Genomic DNA, 14,153 nt, shown 5'->3' with positions numbered 1-14,153 from the left:
CACAAGGATAAAACCATCTGTAAGGGGAGCTAGGGCATAACATCTCTAGGTTCTTCACATAGTTGTAATCGTAGAAGGTCCTGGGTTTTCTCAGTTCTTCTCCAAGGGGCAGCATGGTTCGGTTAGTCGGGTAGCACCTCTAACAGTGGGCCGCCAGCCTGCTTTGGGGCTAGCAGGGACTGATGTCTACACAGACCTCGCGTGGACTGGCTGTGGCACAGCGGCCCTGCCCTGAGCAGACTACCTCTGTCCGTCTCTGTATTTGACTTGCCTTGTTCAAAAAGCATGTGCTTTCTAAATAGGTGGTTAGTGCTGCCAACGTGGCAAACCTGTCGAGTGAACAGATGGTAATGATTTTTGCATTTGTCATGATTGCAAACATAGGCTATTTAATTTGCCTCACTTACTGAGTGAAACTTTATAGCCAGCTTTGCATAGATGATTTGGCCTCGTGATGCCGTGGTTCCATCTTGCAAAGGTTTTTTTAATAACCTTTCACCTAGGAACATGAGTTGTGGAAACAGTTTAAGCAAATGCACTCTACTGCGGTAACTTACAACATACGTAAAAGATAAGTAAGGGGCAGTATTAGTGGACAACTGCTAATATTAAACTGGGTGACCAAGAACATAGTTTGGTCCTAACTTCGTGATCTTCAAGTTTGCTTGGGTTGGTTTGTTGGGGTTTTTTTAGCCTAGTAAAATAGAATAGCTGTTGTTTCAAACAAAACTTCAGTTTTCCCATCCTTTTGGGCCTACTCAGTACAGATGTTTGTTTAGTGAAGATAAAAGCCAGGTTTTGCTGGCAAGTATCCTTCAGAGGTAAGTAATTTCTACTCTTATAGTTGTGGTAAGTCTGTAAGTTATTTTTTGCTGAGAATTAAAACATCTACTTCTAATATTCAAGCAGAACCAGGATCGGAAGCATAGGACATACGTTTATGTTCTTACTGTGACGGAAATACTGGAAGACTGGGAGGATTCAGTTAATATAGGTAAACCCATTCTCTGTCCTCATGTGCTACACTTAAAATGTATTAAGCAAACTTCGTTCATTTTCTGAAGCAATTCATATAATTCTGGGGGGAATACTAATTCTGTTCTATAAACTGAAATTACTGGAAATTGTGATGCTGTTCTTTCACACTTTTGTACACATATAACCAGGGTTGCTTCCGACGTACTGTGTAACTCTGTGAGATTAATTAGGGTATTCTAAGTATTATGATGGAATAAACTTCATTATTAGTTGCTGATACAGCTCTTAATTTATTTTAAAGGCCAAATATTATACTGACAAATTGTTTTTTCCTTAAAAAGTAGAATGTTTTGCTGTCTGGTACTCTAGGGTGTTTCTGAAAGTGCCTTTGGAAAAAAAAAAAAATCTTTGGAAAGTTTTGATGAGGCTCTTTTTCCCCCTGATTCTCCGGGGGGAAAAAAATCACTAGGATTGACTTTCACCTTAGCCTAATTTTTCAGCAGTGATAGTGCTGACCTTTAGAGGTATCTATTCCTATATATATGTCTGTGTCATACAGATACCACTGTCCTGCAGTTCAGTTAGATTAACATCCTTTGTGATGTTGTATGGGTCTTCCACTTTGAATTTAATTAGGGAAACATTAACTGGTTTTGTCCTTAAGTTTAAAAAAACAAACAAACAACCTTAGTTCATTCAGTGTATTTGTCCAGCTGAAATTTCAGTTAACTAAGAATTGGTGTAAAAAATGACATCCTACCTTGACTGGTTATGCTTTGCCCCTTTCAGGAGGCAGTGCTTTAGGAGTGTTAACGTTCATGAACTTAGCACTATTGATCTGTCAGCAAATGGCATGTAACTGTAAGGGTGGCTTCAAAACTCTGCTCAGTTTTTCAGGTGGAGAGAGAATGTTTTGTTTCCAATACTATCAAGTTGGGGGGAGTGCACCCTCTTAATTGCGTGGTCAGGTTCCCTGTGTAGCAACGTTGATCAGTGGTCTGTTACTTCAGAGGATCGATATTGGCAGGGGTGGGGTTGTTCTGAGGGTTTTTCTCTACCTGGAACTGTAGAGGGCCCGCGGGGACAGTGCTGGTCTGTTCCTGCTTCGTGCCGAGCTGTGGGGTAGAGGAGGGGAGCATCCAGCACTGGGGCTACTGCCGGCTTCCTTCTGGGGAGCGCCGCTGGCAGCGGGGTGCTAGCTGGATGAACAGCCCTGGTGGGGCCACATACCTCGGTCTTAAACAAGCAGTTTATAGATGTCTTAATAATGTTCAAGCATAGTACCTGTAACACTGTAAAACCAAGTGAAAAGTAGAATTAATCCCAATTTAACAATGCTATCCTTGACCTTGTCTGTAAGTATTGTCAGAGGCCTCTAATTTTAAAGGACTTACTTGTATAAGAAAGATGGTCTTAGGACTATCTTACTAAGATAAGTCTTAGAACTTATCTAAACATACCTCTAATATAAGGTATATTATTTTTTAAAACTTACGGCTAACCTGAGTAACTCCGTACATGGATATGTTTTGAGTATGGAACGCTGCTTTCTAAATCAGACCAAGCCATTCTTCTTCTGCAACTTCATGCACGCGTGCATGTTCATTCTTCAGATTGGCTTTCTGCTAGGCATGACAATGTAGGAAGGCAGTATTAAGTCATTTAAATAATATCCTTTTCCATAAGGACTAGATGTGGCTTTTGGAGCATATGAACGGTCGTATGAGCTTCTGCCCGGTATCTGCTTCAAGAGAGTTATCTGAAAGGCTTTATTACGAACTGCATTTGAGTAAGCTTGAGTGAATTCCCTTGTGTTCATCAGTTCTTTGGAGGTCTTTTCACTCTGTATCTTTTGCCTGACAACTTCTGAAGTAAAAGAAATGAGAAAAAGCAACAAACGGTGCTTGTTACAAATTTGTAACTCTGTTTTTCTTTGTGGATTATACTCATTCAGGAAGGAAAAGAGAATGGTTTAAAGTAGAAGATGCAATCAAGGTCCTTCAGTGTCACAAGCCTGTTCATGCAGAGTACTTGGAAAAACTGAAACTGAGCTGTTCACCCACTAATGGAAACTCTGTGGTTCCCCCTCTTCCAGATAATAACTCCTTATATGTCACTTCTGCACAGACTTCTGGGTTGCCCTCTACTGTGAGATAAACATTTGGATTACCTTTTTATTCGTGTCATCACAAGGGGAGACATCTGTGATCACATGTAGGCATCTGTATAACTGTCAATTCTAAGTGAAATATGTGAATGTGTCATAATGTCAAATTTATTTGAACGTGTTTTTTCCTTTTTAAAAATGTAAAATAGTATTTCAGCAAACCAAAGCCATATATGGATTTTTTTTTAAGATGCCTTAATAGGCCATTTTTAAAAAAAAAAACTTGAGTATATAAATTTCCGTATTCTCTAAAATAAAATATGCATCTCAGTGGCGTTCAGCTTATTTAAGACTTGTCAGTTTTAGTCAGTAGTTCTGCAAGAGTACTTGCTTAGAAAAAAGCTTCAGCAAATAGTCTTATACTAAACTCTTATTTGGTATCCACAGGCGAAGCGCTAAGATCTTAAGATGGCAGTATTTGGGTAAATGGGTGTGTCGAAGGCAGAGATGCATAAGTGTGACTACAGTAAAGCACTAAACCACGTTCAGCCCGTGGAGAGCAAAGGATACCAACACTAAGCACTGCTTGCCTCAGTTATCCAAAAGGTTGCCTTGTCCTATGCAATCTTCGTGTAACGTATAACCAGAGCAAGAACAATAACTTTGTCTTGCAACTACCAAAACTATCCACTATGCTTTTGTTTCATCACTTGGTCAGCTGACGAACTGTCGGAGGACTTCCATGAAAAAGCATTGTAGATCCCGCTTCCCCCATTTTTTTCCTTTTAGCATTTTGATACGTGTTTTGTTCATGGTATAGCTACACTGCAGGTTCCAAAAACCTCTGATCTTCAATGAGAAGCATCTTCTGTAGTGTTCCTGCAGCCTGTTGCAGTTTAAAAATGTTCAGAGGGAAGTAAGACTTACCCAAGGGGCACCCTTACGTTACAGAGGGGTGTTAGCAGGCACACGTTGAGGTGTCTTGCCCAGCAGGAGCTAGTAGTGGGGTGCCTCCAGGGCTTGGAGACAGGTGGGCTGATACTTACACTAGTGGAGAAATAATATTCCTTTGTCTTATTCAGAAGATGTGCTGAAAGCCCCAATTTTAAGTTAATTCTTCAATGCTTCAGTTTTACTGTTTTAACATCAATTGCTTTAGCTTCTTGAATTGAAAGCTGGCCTCTTGATAAAAACTTAGTTGGAATAAATGAGGTACAGCTGACAACTTCCCTGTTCTTAATTATTTTCTCCTCTTTTCAAGCCAGAAAGATAAAAACTAAATCCACTGTAGGTCTTAATGTTTTTACCTCATTTATACTCTCTCTCTCTCACTCTCTCACTCTCTTTGTGTATGGTTTCTTCTACAAGAACACAATCTGATTCATATGAACGTCCTAATTCTGACTTTTTTCTAGGATCTAAACCCAACTGTACCTCCTCTATAGCCAGCCAAAACAGAGGTTGAGGTAGACCATTACCTCACATGTGAAGTTTATTCTGGGTAAAGCTCATTCTCTTACACAACATTTGAACCTTTGTAAATAGTCCAACTAGTAAATAGTGAGTGTAAAATGGAAAATAAATGTAATTTAAACCTTTTGTTACTCAATACACAAATGGTTAACTTCTACTTTTTTAACACAAATTGTGTAAAATGCTGCTATAAATTAAACTTTTTTGTGCTGTTACACTTTTTTAGGAAAAAAAGTTGTTGCCAGAAGTTACTCCTTAGAAAACCAATCTTGTGCCATATGTAAATGCAGTGAAACTAGGGGGACAGATGATCCGATCTCTTAATGCTGCTCTCTTTGAAGAGGCATAAATACTACTGACAAGAGGCATGAGCCACAAAGCTGAAGACTCCTGAGATGTTGGGTAGGATGCTGCTTTCCATCCCTGTATCTCCGATCCCAGGTCACTTCCAGAACTGGGAAGAACACACAGCTCTGTTCAGGTGCACCTAAAGGTGGAAAGTACTGCCAACAGCTTATCCATCCGTTCAGTCATGAGGTGAGGGGGCTGGGGAAGGAGCGTTGATATTTCAGTAGCGAACACAAGGGTACGCGGACTTTACACTGAACCTAATCCAGACGGGGACACCATTCGCTCAGCTCACTTCTTTAAGCTGAATGGTCTATCATCAAAAGCGCTGTTTTGCCAGGTGAAACAGAAGAGAAGAGGGTGGAGCCGAGCATGTTGAAGAACGTCTCATCTTTGTTAAAATCATACCCGCGGTGTGTAAGGGTACCTCTGGCTCTAAAGCTGCCTTTAAAAGAGTGAATCATTTAGCTCCCTTTTTTGATCACTTTGCTGCTCGCTTTTTTGTTCAGTAGTCATTTTAACACTTTAAATTGAGCAAACTTGTACAGGCTTTCTTGTAACAAGATTATATAGAATCTGTGAAAGCTAAAACAAGAATCCAGAGTTTGAGTTCTTATTCATAAAAAAACGCTTCTGTCTCCATTTCAGATTCTTGGAATGAAACCAATCCAAGCTTGTATGAGATTTAGTGGTAATGCATGATCTTATTTTGTAACTCTTGAATTATGTATTTGATAATAATGTAAAAATGTACAGTATTGCTGTTGCTAACAAACTCAGAGTTGATTGCCTATAAATATTTTGGTTATTTTTTGGTCACACACATTTGAGCTGTTCAGTAGTGCCAGACAGGTTGGTTTTTTTTAAACAGCATTTGCTGTATAAATCTCTTCAGTCTCTATGCAACCTTCAGAATGAAACTCTATTGCTTAGTTTGACTTCTACGCCCTTTCAAAGATAGATGTTCTGTGAATTGTACAGGTAAATTGAAAACACTTCGGTTATGCTACAGGGAACAACTGTAGTAAACGAACAGGCCGCGGTACGGCTTCAGTCCTAATGAAATCTGACACTAAACTTCAACAGAACAGGTCTATGTAAGAGTCAGAACAGGGAGGCTAAAGTTTTCTCTACTACCTATCAATTTAAATGTAGAAGCATTTTGTTTTTACGTGCGTCTCTAATTAGATGGGCCAAACCTATTTCATACGGAGCAGATTTGAGATTTTTCTCATGCCATAACTTCTGTACAATGTATCCAGATTTGGTTCTCCAGAGGAGAAGGGGAAGAGACAGGTTGTCGTCCGCAATTTTCAAAGTCTAGTTTGTACTGCTGCTTCTCCTGGCAGTTAGGTTTTGAGATTATCACGAGTTAGTTTCTATTATCAAATAGAAGTAGCCTTAAAGTTTAAAATCATGTGGAGCCAGAATTAAGTGAAATGGATGTGCTTTTAAAACACCACAACAAATACTGAGGTATTGCAGAGAGGCTGTTAAAGTGAAAAATCTTATTTTGGTGCTTACTGCACCCCGACTTAGCCTAGCATTGGTCTGTTAACAATGTGCTGTGAAAAAAAAAAGAACTGAGGGGCAAACACTTGGTTTACTTACCAACATGGTTTGTGAAGTGAAAGCTGAAGGGAAGGGGTGGGGGGTGGGGGGCAAATTAAGTTGTAAACATTTTGACCTGCTTGCATGGATTTTCTTCAAAGATTGATGTAAGAATTTTGACTTTTTATATTTGAGAAATACCAGAATAAAATCTAAATTAGTCCTGTGGATGATGTAGTCATTCCATCGCAAATACTGCAGAAGAAGTGTTTGTGCAAGAGTCTTCAATCCCGTGTAAAATATATTCAGTTTCAGCTAACGTTTCCTACTTCTTGCGTCACCCCTGCACTCTAGCTTCATCTAGCCCTGTGGAAGAGCCCTCTGAAGAGTTATCCCAGCACAACTGCCCTGGCTCACTGTACAGCGCTCTCCCACGTAACTGCTGCCCCTACCAATGAGATTTTGAACACTCTACTTCCTTTCGTTACCTTCGTGCCTGCCAGTTGCAGCGTAGACGTGTATTTAATATCTGTACAGTAACAGTGAGAGCAGCTGCATCAGATCAGACCAAAGGTCCACCTAGCCCAGTGCCTCATTTTCAACAGGGCCTGGAGGAGTTAGTAACAAACAGTAAGTATTTGCCTCAGGTGCCCCCGTCTACCACCATTTGTGGCTCAGGATCCTCCCCAGCCAGACACAGGTATTTTGTGCTGTTAGAAGGAACTCTAACACCCACCCCAGCTTGGAGAGCACTGCCAGAGCTCAGCCTGCCGCTGCAGACCCACCTCCTCTTGCCTTGTTTTTTGAACCTGCTTCCTTCCACGTTTTGACAGTGAGCAGTTACTCTGTTCCCCCTCTCTGCATGACTTCTCGACAAGTAGCATAACCTGTCTTTGAATAAGGCAGGCAAACATCCACAGCAACTGAAGAAAGGAAAAATACCATTAGAATCACCTTACCATGTCTTATTCTTCTGAGATTAGCCCGCCTTTAATAATTGTGCATGGGGCATAAGACCACAGACGCCCCTCCATAAATTTATGAGTACCCACCCTAAGCCTTCAGTGTTACCTGTAACGAGTAGCTGATGGGAAAACCACAGGAGCAGTGCTTCCGAAGGCACGGCAGGTATTCGGGCTGAGATGAGCACACCTGCTACAGCAAACAACAACTGAACATGGCACACGAAACCTTTCAGACTTATATAACTGACCTTGCAAGCCTGTCTGCAGAAATCACGGACATCTGAACTTGGGTACCTGGCAGGCAGGGAAGTGCAGATGAGGCCTGAACCAAAAACACTGCTTCACAGCAGCTCTGAAGACAAGAGCCCAGCCTACACCAGAGTATCTGAAACACAATTTTGCAACAAGTACTCCAGTCAGAGATGAGTTTCCCATGTGAAATAATTTATATTTTCCTTCTTAAAAATGAAAATAATAAAAATCTTCCTGTTGCATGCCACACTTGCATTAACCTCTTTATCTGGGAAGGCTCATGTGGTATGATATAGAGAAACCGCAGGTACTGTACCTCCCAGCGCTCTCTACCTTGAGGAGGATTCTGGAGTAGTCGGTGTCTCAGTGACAGGCTGATCAACGGTGACAACTCCCTAGCAACAAACTGAGCTACCCAGATGAGTCCTCTTAGGGTATAATCCCTCTCCTAACAGGTCATCCAGTGGGTACTGTTGAGCTGACCGCTTCCACCACCACCACCCTTCAAATCAGAGCAGTTTTTACCCTTAGTTTTCTGCCCTGCAGACAAGTGAGGATATTTCACACCTAACCCCTTATCGTAAGCATTGAGGGGAGTTTACAACAGTAAGCACCACAGATAAAGCAGTTACACTGCCTGATGCCGCTCTTCTAATGTACTTCAGTGCAACGTAACAATTAGGTATTTGCTATAAAATCTTCCTGCACACTTTGACAGGAAAGGTTGCAATACATAGTACGGAATCCATCATAGCAGACATGTAATTATTAACTTTGTGTCACACTCATAATGTAACACGGTTTAGCAAAGCTTAATACATTTACCGATTTGATTGTACTAGAAGTTGTCCAAACTGTGCACTTAAGTAGGAAAGTCTTGTACTAAAACAGGCAGATTTAAACACAGGCAGGGGAAAAAAAAACCCAAACCACATCCTCTGAGCTTGTGGACCAGAGCAGTCCCCTCTGATGGCTTTAGGACAGAGGTGTTGCTCTTTTCTCCCCGTATGGGGGGGGAGGCCACAGCAATTGGAAAGTGAGTTGGAAGAAGTTATCAATGCTTATCTTCCTTATTGTAACAGATGTCAAGAACTGTTAGGAAACTATTGCACAGTGGTGGCAGCCCACTACAGTTAAATGAAGCTCAATGCCTATGTAATGAATAATCACTCTTCCTTTTATTTCAGTGTCATATATTACATTACAGTCAAGACATGTTATTGACAAAACCTACCAGACATTTTACTTTAAGAGTAACTCTCAAAAAAAAAAAAAAATCCCAAGAAGGAATGTACATAAATCGAGTCACAGTTTTTGATGTTACTAGTCCATTAAGGTGTTTCATAATAATCTCAATGTGTTGGAAATAAATACACTTCCTTGAAAGCTACAGAAGCAACCTCTCACTTGGTTTAGACTAAAGTCAGCTAAGATACAAGAAAACCTGTTCCCTCAGTTCCCAGTGGCAATACACTTCACACCCGTGACAGAACACGGCTACACGTTAAGAGACCACCACCGAATGGTTACGCAAAAATGAAAGCCTTTCAAATCCTCTTCTTGAGCTAAAGGAAACTACCGCAAAAGTATTTTGCATGTCTGGTTTTAGAGCCCATGCGATAACCCAGGCTCAACAGCTACACAGTTACTGTCCAGACACCAGCATACAAAATGCAAGGTCGCCGCTCTCGCTCAGAACTTCAGGACCTTTGACACAAAGCACCAGTAACGCTAGAGGAAACCCACTTATTTTACATTTTCTGTAAATTTATCCAATGGACATCCACTAAAAATGGGGATAAAACTAACACTCCCTAAAAGATAGCTGCATTTGCTAACCAGCAGTAACAGCAGGTGTAACAGAGGTAACTTTGAGTTTCAGACAGCGGCTGTGAACATACACCTGCTTAACTGCGGAAAAAGTTGTATCTAACTGGCTTCAAAGAATTTAGCTGAAAAGTTTCACACATTCCTCAGCGTAAGATAGCATGAAATTCCCAGCTTGGCTTTATACAGGGCTCTTAAATATATATCATCAACTTTAAAAGGATTAAAATATGCCTGAATAGACCCCGCAACAAACAAATTTTAGTTTTTAGGAAGCCCATTTAAAGTTTCCTTCATTACAACTATCATTTGAAAAAACTCTGAAGTGTTTTAAGATACAGTATTTTACCTATCCCTTTACACCATTAATTTCAGATATACCATCACAATGGACTCATACGTTCAAACTCAGACAGCATGGACTTTAATAAAATCTCAAATTTCTTGAGCTAGTTAAAAAAAAGAACCTAGGCACATACTGGCTGCTGTGCACTCAAGCGGTTCTATAATCCACTTTATTCAGTTACTAGCAAATGGAGGCAGAGGATTTTTTCCCATTAATATATTATCAATATTCCATCAAGAACTTTTAGTTTTAATTACATCCTCCAATTAGCTGCCAACTCTAGCAGAGTTTTAAGCCCTGAACATACAAATACCTAGCCATCTGCTACATGGCCTCGGGTCTGGATCCACCCACCTCGTTTGAAGTTAAGTTGTGTAAGTGCCAGTTCAGGTCCTGTTTCTCTACGGAAGGAAGAGAAAGCCACTTTCAAAGGGGGTGCTTAGGAGGGTCTGACTGCGCCCCGGGGGTGCCACTCCTCCTTGGACTAGAGACGGAGCTGAGGAAAGCTGTACGCGTAGTGTAAGGTAAAGCTTTAAGAGGTAGGTGAAGGGAATCCAGGGTCTACCGCACAGCTCGCGTCTTCTCAGCTGCCCGCCACAAAAAGTTGCCGGTGTTAACAGCACATAGGGGATGTATGCCAGCTAAACCCAAACACGGGCTCAGTTTGTAACGAGAAGGCAGGGTTAACGGTGGCTACCCACTCTGACGAACAGCTTGTTACAAGCCCCGAATGCAACTTTGGCTTACATTCAACGCAGAAACCGCTTTTAAAACGTTTTGTTTTTTATAGCTTAGTCTGGTGAAAAAGTTGAATTCTGAACCAAGCTTCAACCATGTTACAAAGAGTACTTTGAGGGACAATACCGGTTACTAACCACTGAAAGCACTGTCTGTTGGAAAACATAGTTTTAATAGATATTCTTCATCTTACATAAGAGCACAATAAATACACCACATTCTATAGAAATTTCAGATGACACTAGAGTAAGAAGAGGTGAAAGAGGGAGTATACCAATAGACTACATAACCATACCCCTGAATTGCATGACAAAACACCCCCCACTGCAACCGCTGCAAGCTGCCATTCATACACTTCAGGCTGGCCTCGCCAAGAGCTTTTAAGCTCCCCCCCCCCGCGAGGGAGAGGGCTTGGGGAAAGGAAGAGAACAGGGGTACAAGAAATTAAGGGAAGCAATAAGATGGGTTCCCAGAAAAGATGCATACACAAAAAACAAGGATGAGAAGGAAGTTTTTAATCACCTCCCTTCCCTCCAATAAAGAAGCTTTGTTGCCGTTTAAGCAGACCAGTTGCTCAAGCAAGTAGCTTAATAAGGCTTGTAGAAAAAAAACCAGTGGTATGAGGCGCTAGCTGTAAGTGGTTAAGCAAACATCAGTCGGAACACAAGCTGGCTGCAACAGTGGTTCTACACACTAGTGTTTCATGTTAATAGAGGGCAGGAATTAAAGAAAGTAGAAAACCGTGTAGCCTAACATCTGATGACAACCAGCAAAGAGAAGGTATGCAGATACTCATCATTAGTGTGTCATTTGCTCTCTTATGGTTACTTCCATGAAAATGCATATCAATGCATTACTAAAATTATGGTTACACTGGTTACATCAGAGACCTGTTTCTAAAAGTCACTCCAAATGCAATTTCATATTAAATTGGCCAGGTAAGGTCACCCACATAACACAAGCTAATAAAAAAAAGTCAGCAAACAGAAGCAAAAAAATCTTGTGAATTCCACCTCTTCACTGTTTAATCTGTCAGACTGGTGAAGACAAATTGTCAATTCTGGTTTCAGTTTTTTTTAAATACGATTGTCACATTAGAGAAATGAAAACACAGCAAAATAAACTGTACAAAGGCAAAGTAGAATAACAAAAAATATTTTACTAAAACATAAGATTTACAGGAGAGTTTCCAGACAAGCCATACAAAATGGTCACAAGCTTTTTCTTGGAGGGATTTTTCTACACTTGACAGCAGAATCACAATATTATTAGTGAAGGTGATGGATGTTTAATGTTCCCATTTTTTGTTCAAACAATGAAGCTTGTCCATCTACAGCGTCTAAGTTAGACTGGGCTAGAGGGTATATTCTAAAGTATAACTGGTTAGCTGCTTTTACCAATGCAATTAGCATCACCATAAAAAGGGAGGAGGAGCCCACAAAATTAAAACAAAAAGCCCCACAGCTAACCCTGCCTACCTTCATTCACAGTGCTTATACTTAAACCATGATGGGAAAAATGATTAAAAGCAGAGATGTGCTGCTGCTTTTAAACAATTTCACAACAATCCAGATGATACTTCTAGCCTCTGCTCATGCGGTACAATAGTGAATTAGGACAAGACACAGATTTGCTAATGTGCATTTAATCACCAAAGGACTGAAGATGTCTGGGCTTTTATTCTGTAATGTTTCTAAGACTGTGTCCATTAAATGCAAACAAAAAAGGAAGAGGTCTTGGCAGAACAGGAGAAGTGATGCACACTTGATGTTCAAAGCGCATTTAAATATTATTCATGGCATATAGCCTAGTCCATGCTCTGGCTGTAAAGAAAAAGAAATGCATTTAAGAGAAGATATATTTTTCAGGCTTTATTGAAGTCATTTTAAATAGTTATTTTTAAAGATCATGTTTATATCGCTGCTGCAACTATACAAAATATATCAGTTCTGAGATTTTTAAGTGCAATTTTCAACTCCTATAATACACAAAAGTTGACAGCTGCTGAAGTGGCCTGACTGCAGTGGATCCAAAAGTGAAGAGGCATAATATAATTCTTTCAATCCATTACAGCCTGCCACAGAAGCAGGTATGGAAGAGATGTACTTGCTGAAGTTAGATAATCTGTTCCTTAAGCTTTACAGAAAAAGCAGTGGTATGTACTTTTATTTTACCACGAGTTCAGATTAGACGTGCTTGCAATTTAGGAACATGAAAACTCAAGATAAAACATATCAAGAGAGCGCTTTTCTTCCAGCAGGTCTCAGACTTGAAAATAGACCACCGCAGGCACATTCAGGGTACTTGGACTATGACTGCATACAGTAATTGTTTCTGCCAGTTGCAGACATAAAACAAGAGGTCAGGATTTATATCCCCCAACCAGTTAGTAATCAGCTACTTCCTAAAGCTAGGAAAAAAAGTGTAAGATACATCACCTGTTTCTATGGCTTGGGCTTCATTGGTCTTCCATTGCTCAGCTACATCATTTGCTAGTGGATCATCTGGATTGGGAGCGCTTAACAAAGCCTGGATTGATAGCAGAACTGTACGAATCTGCAAAGCTGGGGACCATTTATCTGAAGAGACATTTATAGCAGTATGAAACACCATGTTCATCATAGTCTACAGAAAGAGCAATTTTTCCTCTCCCACATTAAAGAATAAGCAAGGTATTCTTTAACAAATGAAAACTCTTTTTAGGGTCAATCTACAAGTTTCTGTACTTAATAACATCAAAAGAAAGAAAACAAGGTAGCACTTACCTTTCAAAATATCTAAACATATTCTTCCCAGCTTGTCTACATTAGGGTGATAAATTTTGGTCATGAAACGTACTTTAGGAGCTGCCATTGGATATTCTTCTGGAAGGAATAGTTCAAGTTTAAATGTCCCACCCTCAAAGGGGGAATCCTGTGGACCTGCAATGACCACGTGAAAATAACGTGCGTTGCTTTCATCTGGCTCTGCTTTTATCCCAGGGACTGGCTCTGCCAGCAAGCGCTGGGTTTCCTAGAAGAAAAAGAAGAGGCAATGTAACAAATACAACCCATTTAAAATAAACATGACCTGTACAAGCTATTTTAAAAACAACAGGTATTCATTATGAGTTATTTGCCTACATCCACAGAAGCGATCACATTAGACAAATACCTTAAAGTCAAAGAACATCTGCAGAGAGAAGATGAGGATGTGGTAAACTGGTACGCATCTCCTTTCGGATCCCTCAACTGCTGTAACAGTGTGTGCTTCTGTAGCACAAGATAACAATTGAGCTGTCCTCAACACATTTCTTAACTTTTGATTAAACTACTGGCAAGCTGTTATTTTTCAATATACTTACAAGCACTTTAAAGAATACCACAGTAAAAATACCACTTCCCATTCTACCTGCCTGGGCAGTGTGCCCAGGTGGCCAAGAAGGCCAATGGCATCCTGGCCTGTATCAGCAATAGTGTGGCCAGCAGGAGCAGGGAAGTGATCGTGCCCCTGTACTCGGCACTGGTGAGGCCGCACCTCAAATACTGTGTTCAGTTTTGGGCCCCTCACTACAAGAAGGACGTCGAGG

At 40.6% G+C, this 14,153-nt stretch overlaps 2 protein-coding genes across 3 annotated transcripts in view; one reads left to right on the top strand and one right to left on the bottom strand.

Annotated features, from left to right (window-relative positions):
* Window positions 1-6,685, top strand: part of NUDT4 (nudix (nucleoside diphosphate linked moiety X)-type motif 4) — a 16,317-nt gene extending 9,632 nt beyond the window's left edge. The window contains exons 3-4 of one of the 2 annotated variants that reach the window (XM_009321321.1): window positions 910-994; window positions 2,933-6,685. In XM_009321321.1, the coding sequence (XP_009319596.1) occupies window positions 910-994; window positions 2,933-3,135 (288 nt within the window). In that variant the 3' untranslated portion in view covers window positions 3,136-6,685. Of the gene's footprint in view, window positions 1-906; window positions 995-2,932 lie in introns of both variants that reach the window. The other variant, XM_009321320.1, reaches the window with a different exon arrangement.
* Window positions 6,686-10,739: 4,054 nt separating this feature from the next.
* Window positions 10,740-14,153, bottom strand: part of UBE2N (ubiquitin-conjugating enzyme E2N) — a 27,130-nt gene continuing 23,716 nt past the window's right edge. Inside the window, exons 3-5 of the mRNA XM_009321360.1 lie at window positions 13,351-13,597; window positions 13,024-13,164; window positions 10,740-12,408 (exon numbers count right to left, since the gene is read on the bottom strand). Coding sequence (XP_009319635.1) covers window positions 12,368-12,408; window positions 13,024-13,164; window positions 13,351-13,597 — 429 coding nt within the window. The 3' untranslated portion in view covers window positions 10,740-12,367. The remainder of the gene's footprint in view (window positions 12,409-13,023; window positions 13,165-13,350; window positions 13,598-14,153) is intronic.

Source organism: Pygoscelis adeliae, unplaced genomic scaffold, assembly GCF_000699105.1.
Source record: "Pygoscelis adeliae isolate BGI_AS28 unplaced genomic scaffold, ASM69910v1 Scaffold232, whole genome shotgun sequence".
Classification (NCBI taxonomy): domain Eukaryota; kingdom Metazoa; phylum Chordata; class Aves; order Sphenisciformes; family Spheniscidae; genus Pygoscelis; species Pygoscelis adeliae.
This window is presented reverse-complemented; position numbering and strand designations above follow the sequence as displayed.